The sequence below is a fragment of the Eucyclogobius newberryi genome, unplaced genomic scaffold (assembly GCF_026437365.1).
Source record: "Eucyclogobius newberryi isolate DKJ021-1_F unplaced genomic scaffold, fEucNew1.0.hap1 SCAF_8, whole genome shotgun sequence".
In the NCBI taxonomy this organism is placed as follows: Eukaryota; Metazoa; Chordata; class Actinopteri; order Gobiiformes; family Gobiidae; genus Eucyclogobius; species Eucyclogobius newberryi.
In genome coordinates, this window is record NW_027316500.1 from 22,656,740 (window position 1) to 22,670,058 (window position 13,319).

The 13,319-nt window shown below is 43.7% G+C and overlaps 1 protein-coding gene across 6 annotated transcripts in view; it reads right to left on the minus strand.

Moving 5' to 3' along the window:
• The window catches only part of ebf3b (EBF transcription factor 3b), a 67,950-nt gene continuing 54,631 nt past the window's right edge, over positions 1–13,319 (minus strand). For 3 of the 6 annotated variants that reach the window (XM_072436796.1, XM_072436799.1, XM_072436797.1), the window contains exons 11-16: positions 8,926–9,014; positions 4,132–4,197; positions 3,740–3,908; positions 3,200–3,385; positions 2,609–2,776; positions 1–1,515 (exon numbers count right to left, since the gene is read on the minus strand). In XM_072436796.1, coding sequence (XP_072292897.1) covers positions 1,484–1,515; positions 2,609–2,776; positions 3,200–3,385; positions 3,740–3,908; positions 4,132–4,197; positions 8,926–9,014 — 710 coding nt within the window. In that variant the 3' untranslated portion in view covers positions 1–1,483. The remainder of the gene's footprint in view (positions 1,516–2,608; positions 2,777–3,199; positions 3,386–3,739; positions 3,909–4,131; positions 4,198–8,925; positions 9,015–13,319) is intronic. The other 3 variants (XM_072436800.1, XM_072436802.1, XM_072436801.1) reach the window with 1 other exon arrangement.

Consider the following 13,319-nt stretch of genomic DNA (forward strand, 5'->3'; position numbering starts at 1 on the left):
TGGGTCACAAACAATTTATTTGACAATACAACCAACAAAGTTTTCTCCAAAATGGTCTGTATAGATAATTTAAAATCAATATAAAAATAAACAATGAAGTTTGACTTCCCTTTTAAAAAATGGACAGAGAGTCTTGACGGTGTAACACAAATTTGGAGGATACACATGAATATGCACATTGCATTTTCATCAAATACAAAAAGAAAAAAATGAAGGCAACAGTTCTTGGCTGAATTATCTGTGCTGCATCACTATATTAAGGGCATGACGATTAATACATACATAATGAAAAGCAATATACAAAATTTCAGAGATAAATACATTATTTATAGTTGATATGTTACAAAATTTCCCTCAGTGAGCGCAAGTGTGTATTTGAACAAAAAAATGACAATGAACTACTATATGTCTACATTCTCAATGGATTTTAATTTTGTTTTTTCAATGTTTTTGTTGATCTAAAAGAACATGAAAAAGACAGATGTATAAATATTTAGCACAAGTTTGGCAATATCACAATAGTCTACAATTTTGAACCACATATAAAACACATAAGGGAGTTGGAGCTAGAACGAGAGACTGCTCCTCATCAACAAGAAACAGACTTCACAGTAGCCTAGGAATGCATTAATATACAGTGCTAGCAAAAGTTTGAAAAACATGGCAAAACACACTTGCTTAAAGGAAGCTCTAGACATGGAAGTACATCATATTCATCAACAGAGCGGTGTTTTGTACACGTCAGTGTGCTTGTTGAATCAAAGAGCTTTTTTTTTTACTTTTGAAGATGATTTCTAGCTACAATAAATTACAAAATTTAAGTTAAAATGCAGGAATGAAACATGATACAACCTTCCCACCAACCCTCCCATTTACTTGTATTTGTTGTACTTTTAAGCTCAATTTTCTACATTATATATCTCATATATTTTTCCAGTTGAAATTGTCTTGGCCCCTGTGTATTTTTCTCACACATAAAAATACAAAAAAGTCACATTAAAAAGACACACAACTGTTGTGAATCTATTAAAAGAGAGTTGAAACAGAAAAGCTGATTTTCTGAGGCAAACAAGTTCATTGGCAAATGTACTGTACAACAGTGTTTTACTTTACAACCAGGTGTGAGTCCACAGAGTCCTTCCAGTACTGAGCGTGTCATGTGTGAGAGTGGGCGTGTCCAAGGCTGATGCACAGTCCGACAGTATACAAAATAAACCCTTCATCATCCCGTGTCCTTTTTAAGGGTGCTCCAATGGGAGGGGGAAACAAAAAGTCCCACAGAACAAAGTCCGTTTCCATAAATCCTTCTCTCTGCAGGTTTTTTAAGTCATTTAAAAGAAAAAAATCTTTCTTTTCTTTTTTTCTTCATCTTTAAAAACAGAACAAGCAGTTGACTATACATGACACCAGCGACTGGCTATGTGCTCAGGGGGTGCCCTGTGAAGTGGTAGTGTGACTGGTGCTTGAGCTGACCAAAGTGCATTTACATTGGAGGGACAACCAGGCCGGACATGGCTGCAAACAAAGACAGGAGAGGGACATTAGTCATTGTGCAACATACATATAATTCAAATTATTGAATCTCTTTTGTGCATGCACGTGAATGTTTGTGTGTGCGTGTGTGCGTGCGTGCGTGTGTGTGTGTGTGTGTGTTAATAGTGCACGTCTCAGCTAACGGGAGAGTCTGAAAAGCTCCCTCCTGCTCTGACATTTCAGCCCTCAGCACGCCACTCTTGCTATGTGTGATATTTCTCCTGGCGTTGGGGTAATGGCAAACAGTGGCCCAGACTCCCGGGAGAGCCAGCTATGGTGACGGCGGAGCAACAACACGGTCACTTCCCACAATGCCATAAGAGCTGCAGTAGCAGTAGACAGTCGGCAGCCTCCCCTGTCTTCCCCTCGCCTGTCTCTTCTCCTCGCCTGCATTACTGCTACAGAGCATTCCCTCACTTGTTCCTCTGTGTCATTATCCAAGTGAGATTAGGCTAGATCAAAGGTAGCTTCAGTTATTTTACCAAGACCATCTGCCTAAAATATCATTAGCTACTGAAACGCTCCCTCTCAGTTTATATATGAAGTATTTTCACACGTTTTAACAATTAGGCAACTAGTGAAGTGCTGGGATGATATATTATTATATTGCTCCGAGTATATTTGTAGAGTCATGCTTGAAATGCTTTTAAGTTTGCCAGCGCAGATGATGGCAAGGCATTGCTCATTAATTTCTGCACAACATGTATTAATAAGTATGAACGTGTAGCAAGATGAACTTTAATTTCCCACTTCATTAAGCCCAATGTTATTAATCTTGGGGCACACACTACGGCTAAGCTTGTTTTCAAAGCAATCATGTTGGTCATGACACACGCACAAAAACCTAATAAACATAATTACTAAAACAATTCGGAGAAGGTCTTTTCCTGCGACATCAGAGGGGATGTTTGTATCAGCGGCTGACGCGTGATGCTGGGTGCACCCTGCGCCAGCGCCATGTATGTATCATGTTTGAGTCGTGTATGTTGAGTGTGTGGATGCGTGTGTGCAGGTGAAGTGAGAGGTGTAAATTGGCCTGTCAAAATGCATATATTGGTAATGATTAATCCCTCACCAAAACGGACAGAGGCCTGAGCAGCGGTATCTGACCAGTAGTCCGTAGGGAAGGGATGAGGGGGTGAGGGGGGCTCACCTTGCAGTCCGTTGCCGTTGGCGCTGGTGCAGGAGGGGGGTGGGGAGGCCTGGGGTCGGACCACAGGGGCGAAGGCGCTCTTTTGTTTAACTGCAGAGACGATAGGGAAGCAAAGGATAGGAGGGAGGGTGAGAGTGAGAACGTGCTGTGAGTAGTGCTCAAGAGGGAGAGGGCAGTTAAGGTAAGACTGGGATAGTATTACTGCCAGGGGGGATACACCACCAGGACTCAAACTGCATTACAGACCCCAACCATCAACATCTCTGCTTCAACAAGTGCAAGTGGCATATGTTGAAAAATACATAAAAGTGCATTCCTCCTCTCTGTCCTGGTGTGAGCACTGCAAACTATACTTGCTTGTTCTTAAATGAAGGGTTGTATTTCCGGTATTATCATCAATAATGTTACAACCTTGTCAGAAGTGATTCATAAAAGTGAAAACAAATGTGGGAGCTGGAATTAAATCAACCGCAGCTTAGCATCGTTACACTGTAGTAGTGGCAAGCTACTCACTTCCATATGGGGAGTTGGCAGAGGATCCGTTGAGGAACCCTGGGGAGCTTGGCACTCCCAGGTTCATACCAGCATTACCGTAGCCATTCATGCTGTTGCTGACGGTGTTGTAGCTGGACTGCTGCGGGGTGCTGCTGGAGATGTAGCCCCGAGGGGACACGCTGCTGGTGTTCCGACTGTATGCAACTGTAAAACATGCAAGACGACATAGAAAAGCAAGTCATTTCTCTTGTCCACGGTGTTTTACGGGGTAACATTCACTGCCCGAACTAAAGGGCCTGTGCATTGTATATACAATGCAAATACAAGATATAAATAGAGAACGCATACTGTACACACAAAAATATATTTAATCTAAAAACTGTCTGAATATTTAGTGGAGCTTGTAATGGGAACTAGCTCATTGTAATGACAGTAAAAGTTAACTATTATTTAATTCCACTGCTTTCCCCCAGGGATCCCCTCTAGGACCCTTGCAGGTATTTGGACCCCACTTTTGAGAGCCGAGTTTTGGAGTCCATCCCTATATCACATATGTACCTTGGTCATTCCCTTGTGACTCAGACACATTGACTGCTAGCTGGCTGCTGAAGGAGTTGACTGGCATCATGCCGTGGGAGGAGTTGGCGAGCGAGGGAATCTGGTTGTGGTTGCGAGGAACGCTATACAGGGCCTCCGCGATGTCAGCTGCCCTCTTCAGAATGATCTCCTGAGAAGCAAAGAAAAGCCAGAGGTTTTGTTATTTATGGTGTTTTTATAGCTGTACTTGGCTTTGAAGCATGGTTCATGGCTATATGGTAAACTCACAATGCATGGAGCCTACATTGTTCCAGATATAGTGGTGAAAATACCCTTTGGTGATACTATGAGTACAATTTCAATGGTTTCTTATTTAGCTGTGAACTAGAGGTATCAGCTGTATGTATACATACCTGATTGTTGTGGGGCATCCCATACAAGGCTTCAACCAGATCTGCTGCTCTCTTCAGCAACACCTCCTACAGAGGAAACACCAGAGTCAGTACACAGACTACACACATCATATATGCCCTTAGCACAATAGCCCCATCCTTATATGTTTACATTTTGGAGACAAGTCTAAATAAAAGCCACCCTCATTTAAGAGGCACCCTAATGCATTCACACAACATTACTTTGCCTCTTCCATCCGTGCAGAGCAGTGAATAATGTTCCCTATCTTAATTAAACTGGCATAGTCCTTTAAAAACAACACCTCAGCCTGGTTGTGGGCTACACGTTTGCTCTGGAGTTCAGCCCGCGTCGCCTCTCTTCAGAACAATAAAGTGAATTAGCTCTGGGTTAATCTAGTTCTGTTGTAATGACATTAAGGAATTTTTCAATTAACCTCTTTGACTGGCTGTTGCAAAGGACTTCACAAATGACTTCCCATCCAGCAAGAGCTGGGTGCTTGTGCCTTGGGGACAGGGACGCTCAGGATGTGGTCTTATCCATGTCTGCATGCTTGCCCCTGCTTGACAATGCGGATTAGCTGTGTTGCCTTGGCTCTTACCACTGAAAATGAGTTGGCCCTGGATCCCGTTCCCCCTCTTAGTTTTGGGCTTTGAGCTAGGTGGGGTTTGGCCCGTTTGTGTCTTTATCTGCTCTTTGAATTCACCACTTACAATTAAATCCCTCTCAAGAAAGCAGACTGCTCGCTTTGTTTTCTACAATACAGAAGGCAATATGCTGTATGAAGACCCTGTCCTCCATTTAGAGTGAATCTAATCTGACAAAGGCAAAAGCAGACATGGTGGTTGCATGTTTTAGAATGCTTGCTTGTTGTCACCTGCTGTAGAGGAGAGATTTGTCAACTTTGCTGTTAGAACCCTGGTTAAAAGCAATGCAAATCTGTCAGCAGAAACATCTCAGATGGTGCTTGTTTTCTTCCCACATTGGCGGTGTTTTCTTTTGCGGGCCTCGGTAATTTGTCTGAAGTGTTCCATCACTTGGCAATAGCAGTGTGGGATTAAGACGGCAGCTGCCGTAAATGAATGTAAACACAGCCTTCGCGCCTTCAAACAGCGGCCTCCAAGACTTGGCCTGCCTTTCCACAGCACAGCATATGTAGTGTGTACGGACGTGTATGGGCCCTTTTATCCTGAGGAGCATATCTACCACACTCCTTGATTTATCAAGATGAATCACTGCAGAAGCCACTTCCAGCGTATGCCATGCTCTCTCTTATAGAAACATATCGCTTAATCCACCCCAAGTTACCGGATGGGTGGCTCTTAGAATGGGCATTTACCTCTGAAATTGGTGTGTATGCTCAACGTTGCATGCATCTAGTTTGCATACAAATAAAGAATTATGGTTGTCGTGAGGCAGGTAGACTAAATGAGAGGACCAGCTGTCTTGATGTGTTCTCATCAGGCAGAACAGCTTTCTCTCTCTCTTGCTGAGTGAGATAAAGTGGTTTTCTTTCTTTTTGTCTGCAGTTAATAATTACCAATAATCTATTCTATCATATTTCAAGATCTCCTACATGGCTCTCAATTTTAAACAACAATTAAAGCAATTAAGACTGTCGCGTTCACAGCCATGTTTCATTCTGTGTAAACGTCCTCTGCCTGCTTGTCCATATGGTACTTTGCAGCAGTGACATAAGGACAGCTTGGAGAAAGGAGGAGAGAAAGCGATATTGCCTCTCATCCTTAATCTGTCGTTTACCGCGTGGTGTCTTAACTAACCACGCCGACTCGCAGGGCTATGCTTAAGTGGCAACCTAGTCATATCCGCGCATGATGAGAAGTGCTGCTCCCAATCAAGGAAGAAGTTTGTTTTCTTCTGACGAGGAGCTTTCATGCATATCGGCTCATGCTGTGAATACGATTAGCGCGGAATAGCGTTCTGAGGGCATTTCCATGTAAATCTCAATACTACTCCAGTATAAGTGTAATTGGCTTTCTTGTCATGGAGACATATCAGAACACGCCATGTTAAATTGAAACAATTAAAGGCCTCAAATTATTTCTGTTGTTGTGTGACAAATGCGTGACAGATCTGGGCTTTTGTTTGCCTCATTCTGCATAAAAATCCCATGTTCAAAAATGGGCTGCTCTAATGGCACATCACCTCAAGGAAAAATGAGAGAAAAGCTCAAAGAAATGATGTGTTTTAAAAATGTCTAACAATAAGAGCCAAATGTGAGTCTTGGAGCAGTAGATTAACACAGAGCTTGTATTTATGTTATCACAGTTAATAAAAGAGGGCCTAGGTTATGTAGCTTGGAGTGCTAATGCCATTATAAAACTGTAAGGCAATTACTCTGTTAGCTCTAGCCCGAGGTAATGAATGCATTTAGAAGCATAGGGCCATTAGATGAAGGTACTTCAAAGAGCACAGGAAGAGAGATTCATTTAAATACATGGGTAATTGCTTGACATGAACACATTTGTAATATTTTCTCCTTGTGGATTACACAAGGAATTGGAAAAGAATGGGCTTATGCTCATTTTGGGAGGAAAGAAAGGAATCCAAGGCAATCAGCTTAATAATAAAACAATATTGAGTTTCCACTTTTAATTTCATAATGAATCTAATTTGTTACAGAAGAGAGAAATTGAGTGTGATATAATGTGATATCCAGTCTATTTGTCCATTACTGCCAGAGGGCACAAAATGGTATTATAAATTGTCTTTTTTATATTATGAATGGAAAATTGTTTTATAACAAGATCTTAAAAAGGAGGGTGAATTCCAAAGTCTCTCTTCACTTAACGCGATGCCCGCAAACCAATCTCCTTTCTCATCACTTGACTGCTCACACTTATTACTTTCATATTCACCCTGGACTTTGCATTGAATTTTTATATCTGCAGTCCTCCCACAGGGTCAGACTGTCATCTACGATGTTGTCTTAGAATTACGAGGTAAACTTCAATCAGAGGCAGCTTCCCCCTTTTTTCTCTGTGTAGCAACAATATTAGCGTGCATCCCTTGCTATCCATGAGCACTCCCATATTGGCTTTCTGTCTCCTTACAATTACCACGTGTCTTACTGGTCCCAGGGAGAAGGCTGGTGGAAATCAATAGCGCAGTAATATTATCAACTGGAGGGTGAAGTCATGGGCGGGGGGGCTGTAGAGGCGGTGAGTGGGCCTGGTGTCGATTTGCCTTTCTGCTAATGCACAGTGCGCGTCCTCCAGCTTTATCTTCTTTTTATAGAGTCTCGCGGCTCACCTGCACCCCATAATGGCTGTTCTCTATATGCGTTTGTGTTCTCATTCTGAATGTACGCGGGCGCCCCATTATTATTGGGAATGTGCTTTTGACCCCGAGAGCTGACCCTCAGATGGCAAGCTTAACAATGACGAATCACTCGGCGGGATCATTTACATGCCCCCTGAACCCCATATTTGGGTCCATTAGAGAGCAAATCAAATATTTATGTTGTTTATTGGAAGTGCAGGGTTTCATCTCACTCTGTGATTGTTTCATGCAAAGGCCGAGAGAGCCTGCTATATTAAGTATACACACGCCCGGGAAACTAATCTCAGCTTCAGTGTCAAAATCTGTCTTGCTGCCGAGGAAAGAACTCAGGCTTTTTGTAATAACGCTGTGTTGAACATGCTTTGTTTTTCACTTCTCTCAGTGTGGATTCTGCCAAGACACTGCAGCTTTAAAATTGAAACACTGTTGTTAAAATGACCAGTAGAGATATTAAAGGTACGGTTAAAGTGTACTTCAGCTTTAGGTTTACACTTAAAATTAGAGCAACATTTCATGTCTAGGTGTTGTTTCCGCGCTCCGCAGGGACCAGGTTTAATTGAAACACTTCATATAGTGAGCCAGGGAGTAGCTGTGTTGTCCTATTTCTTCACATTGCCTTGGTCAAATGTGTAAAGCTACCACAGAGTCTGTTCTTTATTAAATTGTCCGTTGGACGTTAATGATATTGCTGTGTTGCATGCTGAGATTTAATAGATAAGGTCTTTAAAGGTTTTACAGTATTATTAAAACTCAGAGGTGGCCTGCGCTTTACTACCTGCCGAGGGCTTTTGAATGTACTAATCAGTCATATTATTACACCTGACACATCTGGAACGTCACTCACCAAAATAACTGCTGGCGGGCGGCAAATAGCGTAAACGCACATAGATTTGTATCAATAGGAAATAAAAAATATCAAAGGCAAAAATTCAAAGGAATAGCTGCGTGCACCTTACTTTTCCTGGCCAGGTTTATCAAGTTGGCAGCCTATTTATGTGCCACACTGGTGTGTCGGGAAAAACTGATGTGGCTTTCAACCACCTTGCACAGGTTCAAAAGAAAAACAATAAGAAAGCCTGGGCATAATAACATGCAGTCTTTGTCTATTAGCTGCAGTAAGACGAGGGGGTTTACGGCACAGGGCTCTGTAAACAAAAGATTAAACCAAATCGAGCTGCAGAAAATGAAAGGAAAACATGAGTGGGGTAATGAGGGTGCAGGCGTCGTTTCTGACCAGATTACCATCTCCACAGACTACTGGAGAGGAAAACGCCTGATTGAGCTATTTTACCACACAGCGAGTTTACGCCTCTCTCCCCGCGCTAAACCAATACCATTACCACTCTGGTTAGTGGGAAGCCACATATGTGAGGCAAAGCTGTTCCGCTCCGGGGTCACAGTGCCGGCGCTCATGCTAATGCTGTTTTGTTTATTTGTTCCATTCACGTTACTCCCAGTTCTGTTGTTATTCAGTGTATTTTTCCTTTACTGACCTTTGGTAACCTCTCCGGGTCACCGGGGTGTCTGGGGATGACCTTCTGCAGTCTCTGGAAGCCGTAGTCGATGGTAGGCTCATTAAGGGCTGCAACAAAAAAGAAGATGGAAATTAGAAACATTTCGGGGTTAATCTTGTCAGAAATAGGATGGAACTAATTGAGAAATCTGTTTACAGTACAGAAGTCATTTCAGAATGCCTAATTTGACAGAAAGCTCAAGGGGAGAGACAGTGGTTTATGAAACGTCAGCCGCTCCCGGGCCCCGTGATGGAAAATGACACAAGTTCCTCTGACACTTGTGTCACTGAGTGTTATTCCATTAACAGTCATGATGACCTACATCAGTGTGAGAATCCTTCAGATGAGCTGAAGCCCCCTCCTTTATCTGCTCAGGAATATTGACTACAGTAAACTACATAACCCGAGCTCTTTTAATCTAACAGAGCTTTAATAATCTGTGAAAGGCTGTCCACACATTGATCTAGTGTAAGTTGCTGTCATTTCACCCTTCTGCTCTGGCTGTACTGCAACACTGGCCCGGTGAAATACGGCTGCACATCCCACAGAGCCATTCATCTCCCACCCCTCAAATAGTAATCTGGGGCACGAGGCATATTGGCCGATGAATCAGAGCACAAAGTAAATGAATCATAAGGCCGACTTTGGTGAGAGCGGGGCGTTTTATGTCTGACAGTCCTAATGGGTAATTGAAGGCTTCCTTAGCGCTCAGGCTGATTCTAAACAATCATGTGTGAGTCGCAGACAGGACAGTAGCGAGAGGGAGGGAGGCAGGGCAGAAGCGAGGAGGGTGGGAGGGAGAGACGTGTAAAGGGGAAAGGAACGACTTAATAGAGAACATCACTTCTCAATGTAGATATCATTTTCAGGAGAGTAACTCCACCGTGCAAGGCGCTTCATAAATCAATGGCTTTCTATGGAGACTAATAAGAGCTGCCTGCCTCTATTCATTGTTCAGCCTGTAATTTGGCCCATCACTCATTACTCAGCATGTAATTTCAGCATTAACACCACACAGCCTGCTGAACCTGCTGAACACTGAGTATGGGGAGCAAACCAGCTCCTTCCCCTCACACACACACACACTTGTCAGGGCATAAAAATGAGCAGTTCTGCCTCATACTTTTCCTCTGTTCACTCTCTTCCAAAGCCTGCACTGCTCAGCTCTCTGTGTGTCCTCACACTCACACCGGCTCTGCTCTTGTACAAACCTGAGTACAGTAATTGCCAGCTCGAGCGTGACAAAATGGAGCAATTATGTGTTCAAGCATGGACAATGTAGGGTGCTAATCGATAGCAAGGATCTAGGTTGCATACAACAGTGTAGTTCTATTGGCGGGGCACACTTGAATAAGCCCCACACCGTGACAACGTACACTACTGGAAATCTGATTTGACATGTCGTCATGCAACCAGAAACAACATGGTCGCTCTGAATGTGGGAACGCCGTCTTCTCCTTAATAAAGGATTGATCTGGACTATTGATCGTACATGACAAGGCTGTAGCCAGGAATTTGCCCTTTTTCTTTTGTTGTTTCTACCCCCTTTCTTATCTATGCACTATGGGCTCATACATTTGTACAAGTGTACATGCAGCGGCATTCGTGCACAGATGAATGTATGTGCACATGTGTGCGGCGAGCCCCTGCCAGACCCCTCTGCTCAGTATGATGTAAATTGTGTATGTGTAAAAAGCACTCCATAATCAGGCCATCCATCATCAGAGGCTGTCAGTGGGCTCTCTCAGGGTGATACATCACGCTCTCCTGTCCTCTGCCTCAGCTGGGGCCTACACAAGCCGCCAGGCATGCTGGGAACACAGCCGGGGAGACGTACAGTACAGACCAGACCTAAAGGGCTGAGAGGGGTTTCCAATGATAATGATGCTTCTCTCTGAGAGAGAGATTTTAAACACTTACAATGGTCTGAGTTATTAAAACGAGATTAAATCAAATTTTAAGTAAGCTCTTTGAATTTAACACCTATTGTGTCCGTCTTATGTAGGACCCATTCAGAGAGCTAGCCATGATCTAGGCATGTCGACATGTCCCCATCTCATCTATCATGGAGATGATCTTTGTAACAACCCCAGCGTAATGAAATTGGTGACACAGACCGCCATCTGCTATTGATTTCATGCAAATGCTTTTGACAGCTGATGGAGACTTGCATTACTGCTAAACGGTGCTGTCAGTTGATGAGTTGACAGTTTTGTAGTCATAGCATGTACCCTGGTGCAGACAGACAATGTCAATAATCCCGTAAGAGGCGCTGATGATATATACTGAGCACTTATATTCATTCCCCACTATAAAACCTGTTATGTGTCAAGGCCCTGCTTCGCACGTTTTTATTTCAAAGATTTTCTTTTACACGCTCTGCTTTTACAAGAAACACATTGACTTCTATTAATTCTCCACAGTCTGCCCCAAACTTCAACTTCTATCAAACTCTCATTGTGATGCCCTTGCTTGACTTCACATATGGCAAAATGAGTTTGGCCCGATACAATACAGTGACACAGAGAGAAAGAGAAAAGGAGACAGGGTTTGGGTGTGGAGCAGGGCGAGGGAGGAAGAGGAGGAGGGAGGGGGGGTCTAGGGTGTGGACGGGGCATATGTCTCCCCCCTACCCCTTCCTGTAAGGGTCTCAGTCGCTGCAAAGAAACATGAAACCCTCTGCACACATCCCATAAATCCTGCTCTGGGTGGGGAGTCTAGCGCATAGGAGGAGGGGGAGGAGGGGCCCGTGTGGGTGGGGTGTCGGGGGCGAGTAAAAGGGAGGGGGGGGTCACTGGCACGTTCCAGTCACGCCCGCTTCCCGGCCCGCGGCCAATCAATACCACTTTCCTGTTTTAGAGGCGGGTAATTATGAGGTGGAGAGATTGTGTGACCTCTCACCCCTGCTGCATTACTCGCCTGATATTAAGATAAATTGCCTGATTTTGGGTAAACATATGCTGCAATTCAAACTGTCAGCACTGGTTTGCTCAGGGATAATTTGTATTGATCTCCTGGCTTCTTCCCCATTTTGCTTACTGACCTCATGGATAATTAGAGAAAAAAAGACACAGGGAGGTAAGGCAGGGCTTGCATTTGAATACTGCGGTGAGGATGGAAAGCATATAGGGAGGGGGGGGGGGGGGGGCAGACATTATGGACTAATAGAATTTTCATTTTCTCTCATCTTCTGTTCAGCTCTGGACAGGTTGCATTGGTCGTTCAATTACATCACTTGTCTGGCTTTCTCTACTTCCTCGCAGCGTACGTTTACATGCCCGCTTCCTGTAGCAATGTTTTGATATGGTGAATTTAAAACAGGCTCCGATCAAATTTCAAAATAAAATATGAAAACGGAAATGTAACTTATTTTAAACATGAAGGTCTGGCTGTAGGGCAGGAAATTTCCATGAATTCTCTCACCCCGGAGACTGTATGATCACATTTCAGAAAATGAGGAAAAAATGGAATGCATGACTTGGGCTCGCCGCGCAGCTGTGACCATATTGTTTCCCGATTTTTGAATATTACACACAAGTGGCACAGCTTCAGTGGAATTCTTCTGCCCGGAATGTGCACTTCTCCCAATCTTATTTCGATCTGACGCCTTAATCTGCCCCGGCCCTTTTATGTGGCTAACATGTTTTCTTGGGAGAGGCGAGAGTCGAGCCACTTCACTTAAAATGTAGAGTGGAGGGGCGTTTACATGGCATCTGCTGCTCCTTCTCCGTGTTCTCTGGAAATGGGACATGAGTAACCGCTCGGTGAGAACGGTGTAACATGGCCGACGTTGGCAGCCAGAAGTGCTTACATGGCAATACAAGACTGTGTGCCCTCGGCCTATATGGAAGTGCATCGAACGAGTGTATAGACTTACAGAATCGGGGTATAAACATAGGGAAAGGTTTGAGAGCAGCAGTAAATTTAAGGGAAATTGTTCCTTGTTAAGTCTATGAGGCCGAATGGGAGCCTGCACAGAGTACTAGCATTCCTGCCAGCCATTACAGCTTATTACGATAACTCTATCTTTCCAGGAGATAAAAACCTAGCCTTGTTGCCATTTGCCAGCTATTACTTTCGCTAATTATACTTAACTGCTTCGAGCTTATCTCCACTCCTCCTACACCATTGAGCAGTTATTTTTTTCCTTCCCCTTAACACAAATTAGAGGAGGAGTGGGAGTTGGAAGGGGGGAGACAGATAAACAGCACAGGCAGAAGTTCATTCAAGTGTTATTGCGTTTGTGACTTGTCAAAGAGTCTGATTGAGCCTTGGAGGCACCTGCAGTCTGTTAGAAGTGACCTACTGTCTACTGGAGACAGAGACAGTGAATATCAGCTCAGCGTTACAGGAAGTGAACATTGAGATACACA